The sequence below is a fragment of the Coregonus lavaretus genome, assembly GCF_964263955.1.
Source record: "Coregonus lavaretus genome assembly, chromosome: 19".
In the NCBI taxonomy this organism is placed as follows: domain Eukaryota; kingdom Metazoa; phylum Chordata; class Actinopteri; order Salmoniformes; family Salmonidae; genus Coregonus; species Coregonus lavaretus.
The window spans coordinates 12631575-12643594 of NC_140006.1; the positions used below are offsets into that span (position 1 = coordinate 12631575).

General features: G+C 43.4%; 2 protein-coding genes across 2 annotated transcripts in view; one reads left to right on the forward strand and one right to left on the reverse strand.

Moving 5' to 3' along the window:
• Window positions 1–54: 54 nt before the first annotated feature.
• The window catches only part of LOC311147192 (dynein axonemal heavy chain 11-like), a gene marked incomplete at its 5' end in the record, with an annotated part of 59599 nt that continues 47633 nt past the window's right edge, over window positions 55–12020 (reverse strand). Inside the window, 12 exon segments of the mRNA XM_084183829.1 lie at window positions 55–1526; window positions 1603–1743; window positions 1876–1988; window positions 2071–2186; window positions 2297–2479; window positions 2597–2839; window positions 2915–3034; window positions 3175–3366; window positions 11012–11101; window positions 11196–11333; window positions 11546–11673; window positions 11777–11925. Coding sequence (XP_084039955.1) covers window positions 1279–1526; window positions 1603–1743; window positions 1876–1988; window positions 2071–2186; window positions 2297–2479; window positions 2597–2839; window positions 2915–3034; window positions 3175–3366; window positions 11012–11101; window positions 11196–11333; window positions 11546–11673; window positions 11777–11925 — 1861 coding nt within the window. The 3' untranslated portion in view covers window positions 55–1278.
• Window positions 8596–9563, forward strand: LOC311146635 (cyclin-dependent kinase 5 activator 1-like; the record flags this gene model as incomplete). The annotated part of the gene is made up of 1 exon (XM_084183166.1): window positions 8596–9563. One exon carries the CDS (start codon window positions 8596–8598, stop codon window positions 9553–9555), a length of 960 nt encoding a protein of 319 aa, XP_084039292.1. The 3' UTR covers window positions 9556–9563.

Sequence of the window (12020 nt, forward strand, 5' to 3'; positions counted from 1 at the left end):
GAGTGTGGAGGGAGGGAGGATGCAGTCAATGTTTAGGGAGCTGAGTGGGGGGAGTATGGTTGGGTTTGGGGATATGCTCTCTCTGGATGATATTGGGGGGATAGAGAGGATAGGGGACATGGATATGAATATGAACATGGGGGTGGTAGGGGTCAGGGGTGACATGGCTAATGTTGGGGTCATAAGTCATAAGGTCAGGAGTGAGTTAGGGGTCAGAGGTCAGGGGGTGAGGTCGGGGGTACAGGTGAGCATGCGGACAACATCCAATCAGAACTCTTCTAAGACCTGCAGCGTACGACAGGGAACCAAAATCAATATGGCCGCCACCGCCGCGACGCTGGACATGAACATGATGGACCTGGGCTGGTCTGACGACGACAGTGACTAGGAGAACACACAAACACTATTTTGTTTCTGTTATGTCATTTTCTTTTTTAATTGAAGCCAAACGTATACACGCCCCTGTGTGTGAGGACTGTAGGGGATAATAGTGAAGAATTATGAGCAGTGTGGATTTCCTCCTGCTAACTGTCATGTTGTTCTGGGCCCGGTTTCCCAAAAGCATCCTAAGGCTAAGTTCATCCATAAAGTTCTAACAATGAACTTAGCCTTAGGATGCTTTTGGGAAACCGGGCCCTAGTCTATTGAAGCTTTTAAAGTGACATGTAACTGATGTGCCATATTAACAAGTGTTACATAGACCATAGAGCACTTGAACACCACTCCTTTTTAGATGCTAGGACTAGGTAAAGGGTACCATCCAATGTTTTCTGCTTTTAGATTTGTACACTTGTTAGACGATACAGTTGATTTGTTCAAAATAATAAGCTTTGAAGTAATGGGTTCTTACTGTGATCAAATGTGTGAAACTATTTTGCAGCTTGTACTGTATTGTTTTTCAATAAATTCAGAAAAATACAGATATATTCATACTAATTCATATGAAAAAACTTAATATAGCTTTATACATTTTCATATAGCTTTCAGGTGCTAAAACAGTACTATACAAATTCCTTTTATATTTCAATAGCAGCATGAAACCTGGCTTGAGGGATATGTAGTAAAACATGCGTATTTTACATAAAATAACTTTTCTCACACTTAGCAACATAATGCAGAAAATACACACCCTACGAATAACTAAAGAAAAAACTACCTTGCCTCTTTCCAACCTCAAAAAAGCCCTTTTTAACCAACAGTCTTGTAGAGCATCAGGCCCCTCATCCTTCACCACCTTCACCTAATTTCTCTCACAAGCAGAGTTCCTACCCTGACAGCTCACACACTGAGCAGCAGTGCCACCCCAGCCAGTACCCACTTGGCTGGTCTCTCTCTGGTCTTGAGGCTGAAGGTCCAGACATAAGTGGTTCCTCTCAGCTTGGTCTTGTACAGGGGACACTCATAGATGTTACGCGTCTCCTGTCTGTCGTTAGGTACGGCTCGGACTGAGATGACTGGCATGGAGGGGGTTAACTCCTTCAGACGAGCCTCAGTGATCACCCCACCCTGAGTGTCCCATCTTGCACCTATGGGACAAAGAGGGAAAAATGAAGATAAATGAACTAGGATGTATGTGTTCATGAGAAGGAGAGGAGTGTATACCTTCCATGTATAGTCCGTATACGTATGCTCCCTCTCTGGCAGGCTGGTTGAACTCTTCCTTAAATTTCTTAGTCACATCCACAGTCAGGTTCATCTTATCTAACGGCCACTCATTCTTACGAGCCAGAGACTGCATCACCGCTGGAGGGAGAGAGGGTAGTTGAGCAAATAATTCCACTGAACAGAGAATACCAAGAGGCAACTGACAGTTACAACATAAGTTGGTTGGGTATGTTGTTTGTAAGTGTGTAGGGGGATGTGCGTGTATGTTACCTGTTAAGAAGGACTGTGGGTTAAAGAGTCCAGACAGCCAGACGACGGTGGGCAGAGCCAGGTCCTGTGTCCAGCTGTCCAGCTCTCTACAGCGCAGCAACACGTCATTATACCTGGTAAACACACACACACACATAGCAACACATCATCTTAAGTACATGTCGGGACAGTGGGAGAGTACACACAGTGACTCACCACTGGGCCAGGCTGTAAGTGGAGGGGTAGGCCAGTTTGGTCCAGGTGTCTGGGACGTTATCAAAGAACAGAGCTGACTGGATCTGCTCCATCTCTGAGGAGATAGCCAGCTCACCCTGGAAGGAGAAAAAAACATCACTGTTATGAGAGACAACTACCAATTCACCCTTATGTCATCTATCAGTCCTAGTCTAATTTCCCAGCTGACCCCTAGCCCCTAACCCACCTTCAGCCCCAGGTCCAGCTCCTTGAGTGAGCGTCGTATCTCGTAGATGAGCGTGTTCATACGTTCACACTCCTGGAAGCAGACCAGGATGTATGGTGATCTCTCAGCAGTCTTAGACGTGATGTCTGACATGTTGTACTCTTCTGGAAGCTTCTCCAACACCTCGTCTAGGATGGTCTTCACCTGCAGGGAGGATGAGGGATGAGTGTGTGTGGGTCCGCTGTATGTGTGTGTCTGCTATGAGTGTGTCTGTTATGAATATGCCTGGTGTGTGTGTGTGTGTGTGTCTCTCACACACACCTTCTCCTCTACGGTCTGTGAAGCCCCCTCTCCCATCACAGAATCAGGTGACTGCAGCTCCAGCAGTGTGTGGAAGAGGTTATCAGAGGTCACCGTCAGAAACTCTATCTCTGCGTTGGGATGTAGTCCATAATGCACCGGGCTCTCGTGGGGCAGCATCTCATCTACGTAACCATGGTAACCCTGGTAGTCCAGGTTGGAGGGAACCACAAAGCCCGGAGCCAGAGCCAACTTCCTGTCAAACTGGTGGGAAACAGGATGGAAAGGGTGTAGGTTTATTTTTAACACTATCATCACAATCGTAACACACACACACACCTGGTTGGGCTGCATATATTCCTCCAGGTAGGTTCTACAGAGTCTTCTGTCCCAGTCGTCTGTGATGTGACCTCCATACATGATCTCTCCAAACAGATAGCGCAAGTCCTCCCACGGCACCTAAACATGCGCAAGCACACACACGCACACACAAAATACATGAACAATGACTCATCATCATCATCAATATAAACATCATCAATCATCAATACAGTCATGATCATCACCATCCTGATCACTATAACACGGTAAACAGTGACCTGTGAGTTGGCCTCCAGGTAGTTGTAGAGCACGTTGACAGAGATGGTGAGGTCTCCAGTGTTAAAGGGGTATTTCCTGTTCCAACCCTGAGGACCGAACTTACGCCTCTCAGCCACACAGGCATGAAAATAACACAGAGAGAACAGGATGGTCTTAAACTCCTGCTCTCTACTGCACTGATCCAATATGTCCTACAGAGAGAAAGACAGAGAGAGAGAGAGCGAGAGAGAGAGAGCGAGGGTGGTTGTGGAAGGAGTTTGTGAGATATTGATAATATATAGTTGAAGTCGGAAGTTTACATACACTTAGGTTGGAGACATTAAAACTAGTTTTTCAACCACTCCCATTTCCTTTTAACAAACTATAGTTTTGGCAAGTCGGTTAGGACTTCTAATATGTGCATGACACAAGTAATTTTTCCAACAATTGTTTACAGACAGATTATTTCACTTATAATTCACTGTATCACAATTCCAGTGGGTCAGAAGTTTACATATACTAAGTTGACTGTGCCTTTAAACAGCTTGGAAAATTCCAGAAAATGATGTCATGGCTTTAGAAGCTTCTGATAGGCTAATTGACATCATTTGAGTCAATTGGAGGTGTACCTGTTAATGTATTTCAAGGCCTACCTTCGAACTCAGTGCCTCTTTGCTTGACATCGTGGGAAAATCAAAGGAAATCAGCCAAGACCTCAGAATAAAAATTATAGACCTCCACAAGTCTGGTTCATCCTTGGGAGCAATTTCCAAATGCCTAAAGGTGCCACGTTCATCTGTACAAACAATAGTACGCAAGTATAAACACCATGGGACCACGCAGCTGTCATACCACTCAGGAAGAAGACGCGTTTTGTCTCCTAGAGATGAATGTACTTTGGTGCGAAAAGTGCAAATCAATCCCAGAACAACAGCAAAGGACCTTGTGAAGATGCTGGAGGAAACAGGTACAAAAGTATCTATATCCACAGTAAAACAAGTCCTATATCGACATAACCTTAAAGGCCGCGCAGCAAGGAAGAAGCCACTGCCCAAAACCGCCATAAAAAACCCAGACAATGGTTTGCAACTGCACATGGGGACAAAGATTGTACTTTTTGAGAAATGTCCTCTGGTCTGATGAAACAAAAATAGAACTGTTTGGCCATAATGACCATCGTTATGTTTGGAGGAAAAAGGGGGACCTTGCAAGCCGAAGAACACCATCCCAACCGTGAAGCACGGAGGTGGCAGCATCATGCTGTGGGGGTGCTTTGCTGCAGGAGGGACTGGTGCACTTCACAAAATAGATGGCATCATGAGGAAGGAAATTTATGTGGATATATTGAAGCAACATCTCAAGACATCAGTCAGGAAGTTAAAGTTTGGTCATAAATGAGTCTTCCAAATGGGCAATGACCCCAAGCCTACTTACAAAGTTGTGGCAAAATGGCTTAAGGACAACAAAGTCAAGGTATTGGAGTGGCCATCACAAAGCCCTGACATCAATCCTATAGAAAATGTGTGGGCAGAACTGAAAAAGCGTGTGCGAGCAAGGAGGCTTACAAACCTGACTCAGTTACACCAGCTCTGTCAGGAGGAATGGGCAAAAATTCACCCAACTTATTGTGGGAAGCATGTGGAAGGCTACCCGAAATGTTTGACCCAAATTAAACAATTTAAAGGCAATGCTACCAAATACTAATTGAGTGTATGTAAACTTCTGACCCACTGGGAATGTGATGAAAGAAATAAAAGCTGAAATAAATCATTCTCTCTACAATTATTCTGACATTCTTAAAATAAAGTGGTGATCCTAACTGACCTAAAACAGGGAATTTTTACTAGGATTAAATGTCAGGAATTGTGAAAAACTTAGTTTAAATGTATTTGGCTAAGGTGTATGTAAACTTCCGACTTCAACTGTATTAGGACAGCAGTTAGGGATGGGGAGGTACTTGAATATTCAAACCGAGCTTAGGCTAGAATTGGATCAACTGTTGTAAGTATTTCGATTCTTAAGACATTCTTGCACACAAGGATATACCATGATATATATATATACACAGTTCCAGTCAAAAGTTTGGACACACCTACTCATTCCAGGGTTTTTCTTTATTTTTACTATTTTCTACATTGTAGAATAATAGTGAAGACATCAAAACTATGAAATAACACATATGGAATCATGTAGTAACCAAAAAAGTGTTATAAAATATATTTTGATTTGTTTATTTGAGATTCTTCAAAGAAACCACCCTTTGCCTTGACAGCTTTGCACACTCTTGGCATTCTCTCAATCAGCTTCATGGGGTAGTCATCTGGAATGCATTTCAATTAACAGCTGTGCCTTCTTAAAAGTTAATTTGTGGAATTTCTTCCCTTCTTAATGTGTTTGAGCCAATCAGTTGTGTTGTGACAAGGTAGGGGTGGTATACAGAAGATAGCCCTATTTGATAAAAGACCAAGTCCATATTATGGCAAGAACAGCTCAAATAATCAAAGAGAAATGACAGTCCATCATTACTTTAAGACATGAAGGTCAGTCAATACGGAAAACTTCAACAACTTTGAAAGTTTCTTCAAGTGCAGTCGCAAAAACCATCAAGTGCTATGATGAAACTGGCTCTCATGAGGACTGCCACAGGAATGGAAGACCCAGAGTTACCTCTGCTGCAGAGGATAAGTTAAATAGAGTTACCAGCCTCAGAAATTGCAGACCAAATAAATGCAGACACATCTCAACATCAACTGTTCAGAGGAGACTGTGTGAATCAGGCCTTCGTGGTCGATTTGCTGCAAAGAAACCACTACTAAAGGACACCAATAATTAGAAGAGACTTGCTTGGGCAAAGAAACACGAGCAGTGGACATTAGACAGATGGAAATTTGTCCTTTGGTCTGGAGTCCAAATTGGAGATGTATGGTTCCAACTGCCGTGTCTCTATGAGACGTGGTGTGGGTGAACGGATGATCTCTGCATGTGTATTTCCCACCGTAAAGCATGTAGGAGGAGGTGTTATGGTGTGGGGGTGCTTTGCTGGTGACACTGTCTGTGATTTATTTAGAATTCAAGGCACACTTAACCAGCATGGCTACCGCAACATTCTGCAGCGATACACCATCCCATCTGGTTTGGGCTTAGTGGAACTATAATTTGTTTTTCAACAGGACAATGAACCAACACACCTCCAGCCTGTGGAAGGACTATTTTACCACGAATGAGAGTGCTGCATCAGATGACCTTGCCTCCACAATCCCCCGACCTCAACCCAATTGAGATGGTTTGGGATGAGTCGGACCACAGAGTGAAGGAAAAGCAGCCAACAGGTGCTCAGCATATGTGGGAACTCCTTCAAGACTGTTGGAAAAGCATTCTAGGTGAAGCCAGTAGTGTGCAAAGCTGTCATCAAGGCAACTGATTTTTTAATTTTTTTATTTCACCTTTATTTAACCAGGTAAGCCAGTTGAGAACAAGTTCTCATTTACAACTGCCACCTGGCCAAGATAAAGCAAAGCAGTGCAATAAAAATAACAACACAGAGTTACATATGGGGTAAAACAAAACATAAAGTCAAAAATACTACAGAAAATATATACAGTGTGTGCAAATGTAGAAAGTTATGGAGGTAAGGCAATAAATAGGCCATAGTGCAAAATAATTACAATTAGTATTAACACTGGAATGATAGATGTACAAGAGATAATGTGCAAATAGAGATACTGGGGTGTAAATTAGCAAAAATAAATAACAATATGGGGATGAGGTAGTTGGGTGGGCTAATTTCAGATGGGCTGTGTACAGGTGCAGTGATCAGTAAGGTGGTCTGACAACTGATGCTTGAAGTTAGATAAGTGTCTCCAGCTTCAGAGATTAGGATAAGCTAAGATAAGGAGGGGATTTGCCTAGAAGTGATTTATAGATGGCCTGGAGCCAGTGGGTTTGGCAACGAATATGTAGTGTGGACCAGCCAACAAGAGCATACAGGTCGCAGTGGTGGGTAGTATATGGGACTTTGGGCGGGTGAAGAGCATGCATTTCATTTTACTTGTGTTTAAGAGCAGTTGGAGGCTACGGAAGTTGTGTTGTATGGCATTGAAGCTCGTTTGGAGGTTTGTTAACACAGTGTCCAATGAAGGGCCAGATGTATACAAAATGGTGTCGTCTGCCTAGAGGTGGATCTGAGAATCACCAGCAGCAAGAGCGGTGTTTGAAGAATCTCAAATATAAAATAAATGTTTATGTGTTTAATACTTTTTTGGTTACTACATGATTCCATATGTGTTATTTCATAGTTTTGATGTCTTCACTATTATTCTACAATGTAGAAAAACCCTTGAATGAGTAGGTGTGTCCAAACCTTTAACTGGTACGGTATATCTTTTTTTATAACTTTGGAGTGTAGTTTTAGACGTTTTTATTTGAGCTACTGCTGGTTCTTATGTTGCGTTTTACACGAAAAGGCTATTTAGCCTACTTCTATAACGCATTTTAAGCTAGTCCTTCAGTCAGTCCTGACATAGAAGTAGGCCTGTATGCTCCCCACTTCAAATAGCGATTATAGGCGAGCACCTATTTGTCCCTAGGCTAAATGCTCATTATCGGAGTAGATTGCTAAAGTGAAATGACTAACGCACCCTTTAGGGGGAAGAAGAGTCTGGTGGTGAACGAGATAAGCGCGCACCTGACAGAGGTGCCAATTTAATTTGACAGACCATTGAGATCCATGCAAAACACTCGCAGATACATGTTATTCATCCATTGAGGCCAGAAATATAACGCTGTAGCGTAGCAGTCACTCAAAGATGATTTCGTTTTCAACGTATTGAGCTAGGCTATAGCAAATATGAGGCAAATTCTATCATGGCGAAAATCGGACTTTATTTATTTGTGTTATTTATTTATTTTGCCAACATCAAACTTAATCTTTCACAAAATCGCCTCTATGACATGCCTCTTTATTACGACGGGGACACACAATTTCAGAACGCTCGATTTCAGAACCTTGGACAATTCCGATGTTCACAACCATAACAGCCTTGAACTCAAAGCACCTGGACAACCCGTCTTTACCTTTCAATTAACGAAGAAAATATTGAATTATCTTTACAATTTTTCACATAACAACTTGAAATCAGTGAGTAATATTTTTGTTTTGCTTTGAAATGTTATATTTCTCATGTTTATGAACACATAACCCTAATGTCTATGCTTAATACTCTTTGATTTAGATTATGTCCCACATGGAACCCTATTTCCTATATATTGCACTACTTTGACCAGACTCCTATAGGCCTTGGTAAAAAGCAGTGCACTATATAGGGAATAGGTTGCCATCTGGGAGACACCCAGAGCTGAGCTAGATAGGCCTACTGAACTGATGCCATGCATTTCATTTTGCTAATATTGAAGCATTTTGTTTTCCACAGGCACTATTGACCATGGGATCCGCAATGTCTATCTCACTCCGCGAGAAGGCAGTCCACTTCAAAGATGGGCCGGACACGGTGGGCCACTTCTTTGAAGTCCAGACCCGTAAGAGCGGCAAAGACAAGACCCTGAAGCGCTACTCGCCATGGAGGTGGATTGTGAAGAGGAAAGGCTCCAAGAAGGTGCAGGCCCACGAGAACACCAACCAAAACAACATCGCCCATCTGAGTAACGGGAACCTGGAGAAGTCTCAGTCCTCCTCCAACTTGTCCACCCTCACCCTGGAGAAGTCTCAATCCTGTGACAAGCTGTCCACCCAGTACCAGAAAACTCCAGCCATCGCCAACAGCTCCAACAACGCCGCCTCGTCGGTCGAGAAGGCCCCCTTGACCAACTCCAACACGGCCCCCGACACGCCCCAGACGGTGATCGTCCAGGACCTCGACACGCCCAAGAGGCTGGTGATGGTCCATGCTACAACCGGCGAGCTGCTGCGCTGCCTGGGTGAGTTCCTGTGCCGGCGCTGCTACCTGATCCAGGACATGTCTTCCATGGACCCGGAGCTGTGGCTGCGGGTGGTTGACCGTTATCTGCTGGACAACTGCTATCAGAACCAGAGCTGCATCAACCCGGCCATGGTGGTCTTCCTCTACATGCTGTGCCGCGAGGCGGTCTCCTCCGAGGTGGCCACCTTGCATGAGCTGCAAGCCGTGCTGCTTACCTGCCTCTACACGACCTGCTCCTACATTGGCAACCAGATCTCCTACCCCCTGGGACCCTTCCTGGTGGAGACCTGCAGGCAGACCTTCTGGATCCGCTGCATGTCCATCACCAAGCTGATGAGTGGTAAGATGCTCCAGATGAACACAGACCCTAACTTCTTCTCCCAGATGTTTGCTGACCTGAAGAACGAGAGCCAGAAGGAGGAGAAGAAGAGCCGCCTGCTCAGCGGTGTGTACAGCACTCAGTGAGGGACCTAGGGTAGAGGGGCCAGGGGAGGGGAGGGGCCTACTATAGCCTGACATTTCAAAATGGGAGGGAGGAGGATTGGTTCAGGGAATGGGTAGAGGGTGAGCTTTGATGGGAAAATATGATTTATAGATTTTAAGGGTTAATATGAGGGTTAATTTGGCTTGAAAGAGAACACAAATCGGTAGGTATGAATGTGTAGAGGACTGAGGCTGTAGCTTACTATCTACTGTACCAGCTGACTGTCTGACGTGTGCACTGCCTACCACGGGAGGATTGGAGGCACACGAGTGACTGTGCTAGTGCTCACATCACACAGGCTGCAGCCTACCAGCCTACTGTTCTGACTGTGTGAGATGTGCACTTTCTACCACGGGAGGGAAGGAGGCACCCTTGTGTGAGTGGGCTAGTGCTCAGATCATGGTTGAACAGACAAGCTGCAACCCTGCCGCTTTAGACTGTGAAGTGAACACCCATGTTCCCCCACAGCAAGCACAGGACTGGACAGTTCTGGGGGACAGGGGTTCGTTTGAGGACTATTGGTTCTGATGAACTTGAACGAACAGTGTGACTGTTTTGGAATAAAATGCTATATATATATTCTCTTAAACATCCAGTGTTGTGTCCTTATTATTTTACAATTGATATTTTCCATGTCATTTTGAGATCTTGGTGGAGATAATACTTTACCAGTGGTGGAAAAAGTACCCAATTCAGTAAAACTTGAGTAAAAGTAAAGAAAATGACTCAAGTAAAAGTGAAAGTCACCCAGTAAAATACTACTTCACTAAAAGTCTAAAAGTATCTGGTTTTATATGTACTTAAGTATCAAAAGTGAAAGCAAAGGCTATATATCAAATTCCTTATATTATGCTAATTGCCTTTATTTTTTATTTATTTATGGGAATCCAGGGACACAGTTCAACAATCTTTTACAAACCAGATCAGAGGCAGTAGGGATGCATTTTTCTTAATAAGTACATGAATTTGACCGTTTTGCTGTCCTGCCTGAGCATTAGAAATGTAACGAGCACATCTTTTATTTCAGAATGTAGTCAAGTAGAAGTAAAAGTTGTAAAAAATATAAAAACTCAAGTAAAGTACAGATACCTCAAAGTAGTACTTCAAAGTATTTTTACTTAGTTACTTTACACCACTGTACTTTACTAATGATTAGTAAATGTTTTATAAGGGTCTATATTAAACATCTAATAAATTATCCAATAATTCATTTGAAAGTTTATAAATAACTATGTATAGCTTACTAACATTTGCAAATGTAGAAACAGCAATTAGTAAAAGTGAGAACTGTTTATAATAGCCTTATAAATGATCTATTACTGGACATTATTATAAAGTGTGAATCAAACATTTGATGAGATTATTTTGAACAATAATTTCAATTGCCCATCCCTAACACCAGTGGACAGACAGACATTAATACACACATTCCTGTACCTGGTCGAAGTTGTCCAGAGCAGCATGAAGGTTGGCATGCATGCCAGTGGGAGGCTCGTTGGTGATCTTGATGGCATTCTCCAGGATGCCCTGAGTGAGGAGAGGAGAACAAACACACTTTTAAATTAGGAAAACACACCGTGTTATTATAAATGCATGTGTGTGTATGTGTGTGTGTGTGTACCTGAGGGATGATGTGCTCCTGTGGTGTGGGGGCAGGCTCAGCACTCATAAACACTCTGTAGTCCTGGTGACTGCCCTCACAGCAGCGTTCCAGAAGCTTCTCCAACGACCCCAGCCAGCGAGCCACCAGGTGGATATTCTGACAGAGATGAATGAATGAATGAATGAATGAATGAATGAATGAATGAATGAATGGATGAATGGATGAATGGATGGATGGATGAACAAATGTAAGCGCGAACAAACTAATAAATTGATTAATGAAACAATGAATGGATGGAAGGATGGATGGATGCAATGATGAATGAATGTATTATGTTTTATGTACAGTATATAGCAGGATAGCCATACCTGTAAAATGACCCAGTGTCCCTCCTTAGCAGCCATCTCCATGGCGACCTCAGCCACAGCCTCCTGACCCTGACCCAAAGACACATTGTGGAGTTTCCCCAGGTCTATGGTGAACCCCAACTTCCTGCCTGTTACCATGGAAACAATATTTTCTCAGTGTGTGTGTGTGTGTCATATTCATGCAGATTTACAGTGATCTTTACATTACAAAATTAGTTGTCTTAGTGTTACCCAGTGACTCCACGTCTTTGAGAGGGTCTACTCCAGGAGACAGGATGAAGAATACAGGCGAGGCAGGTCCACTCTCTCTGAAGGACTTAGCAAACTCTGTCTTCCTCCCCTCTGTATACTTCACCCCCAACTTCTCCTCCACAAAGTTCCTACAGACAGAAAGAGAGTGCGCGAGAGCGAGGGGAGGGTATGTGGAGGGAGATTGATCGTCATTATAATTTGCCAGAGACATATAAAAGATGGG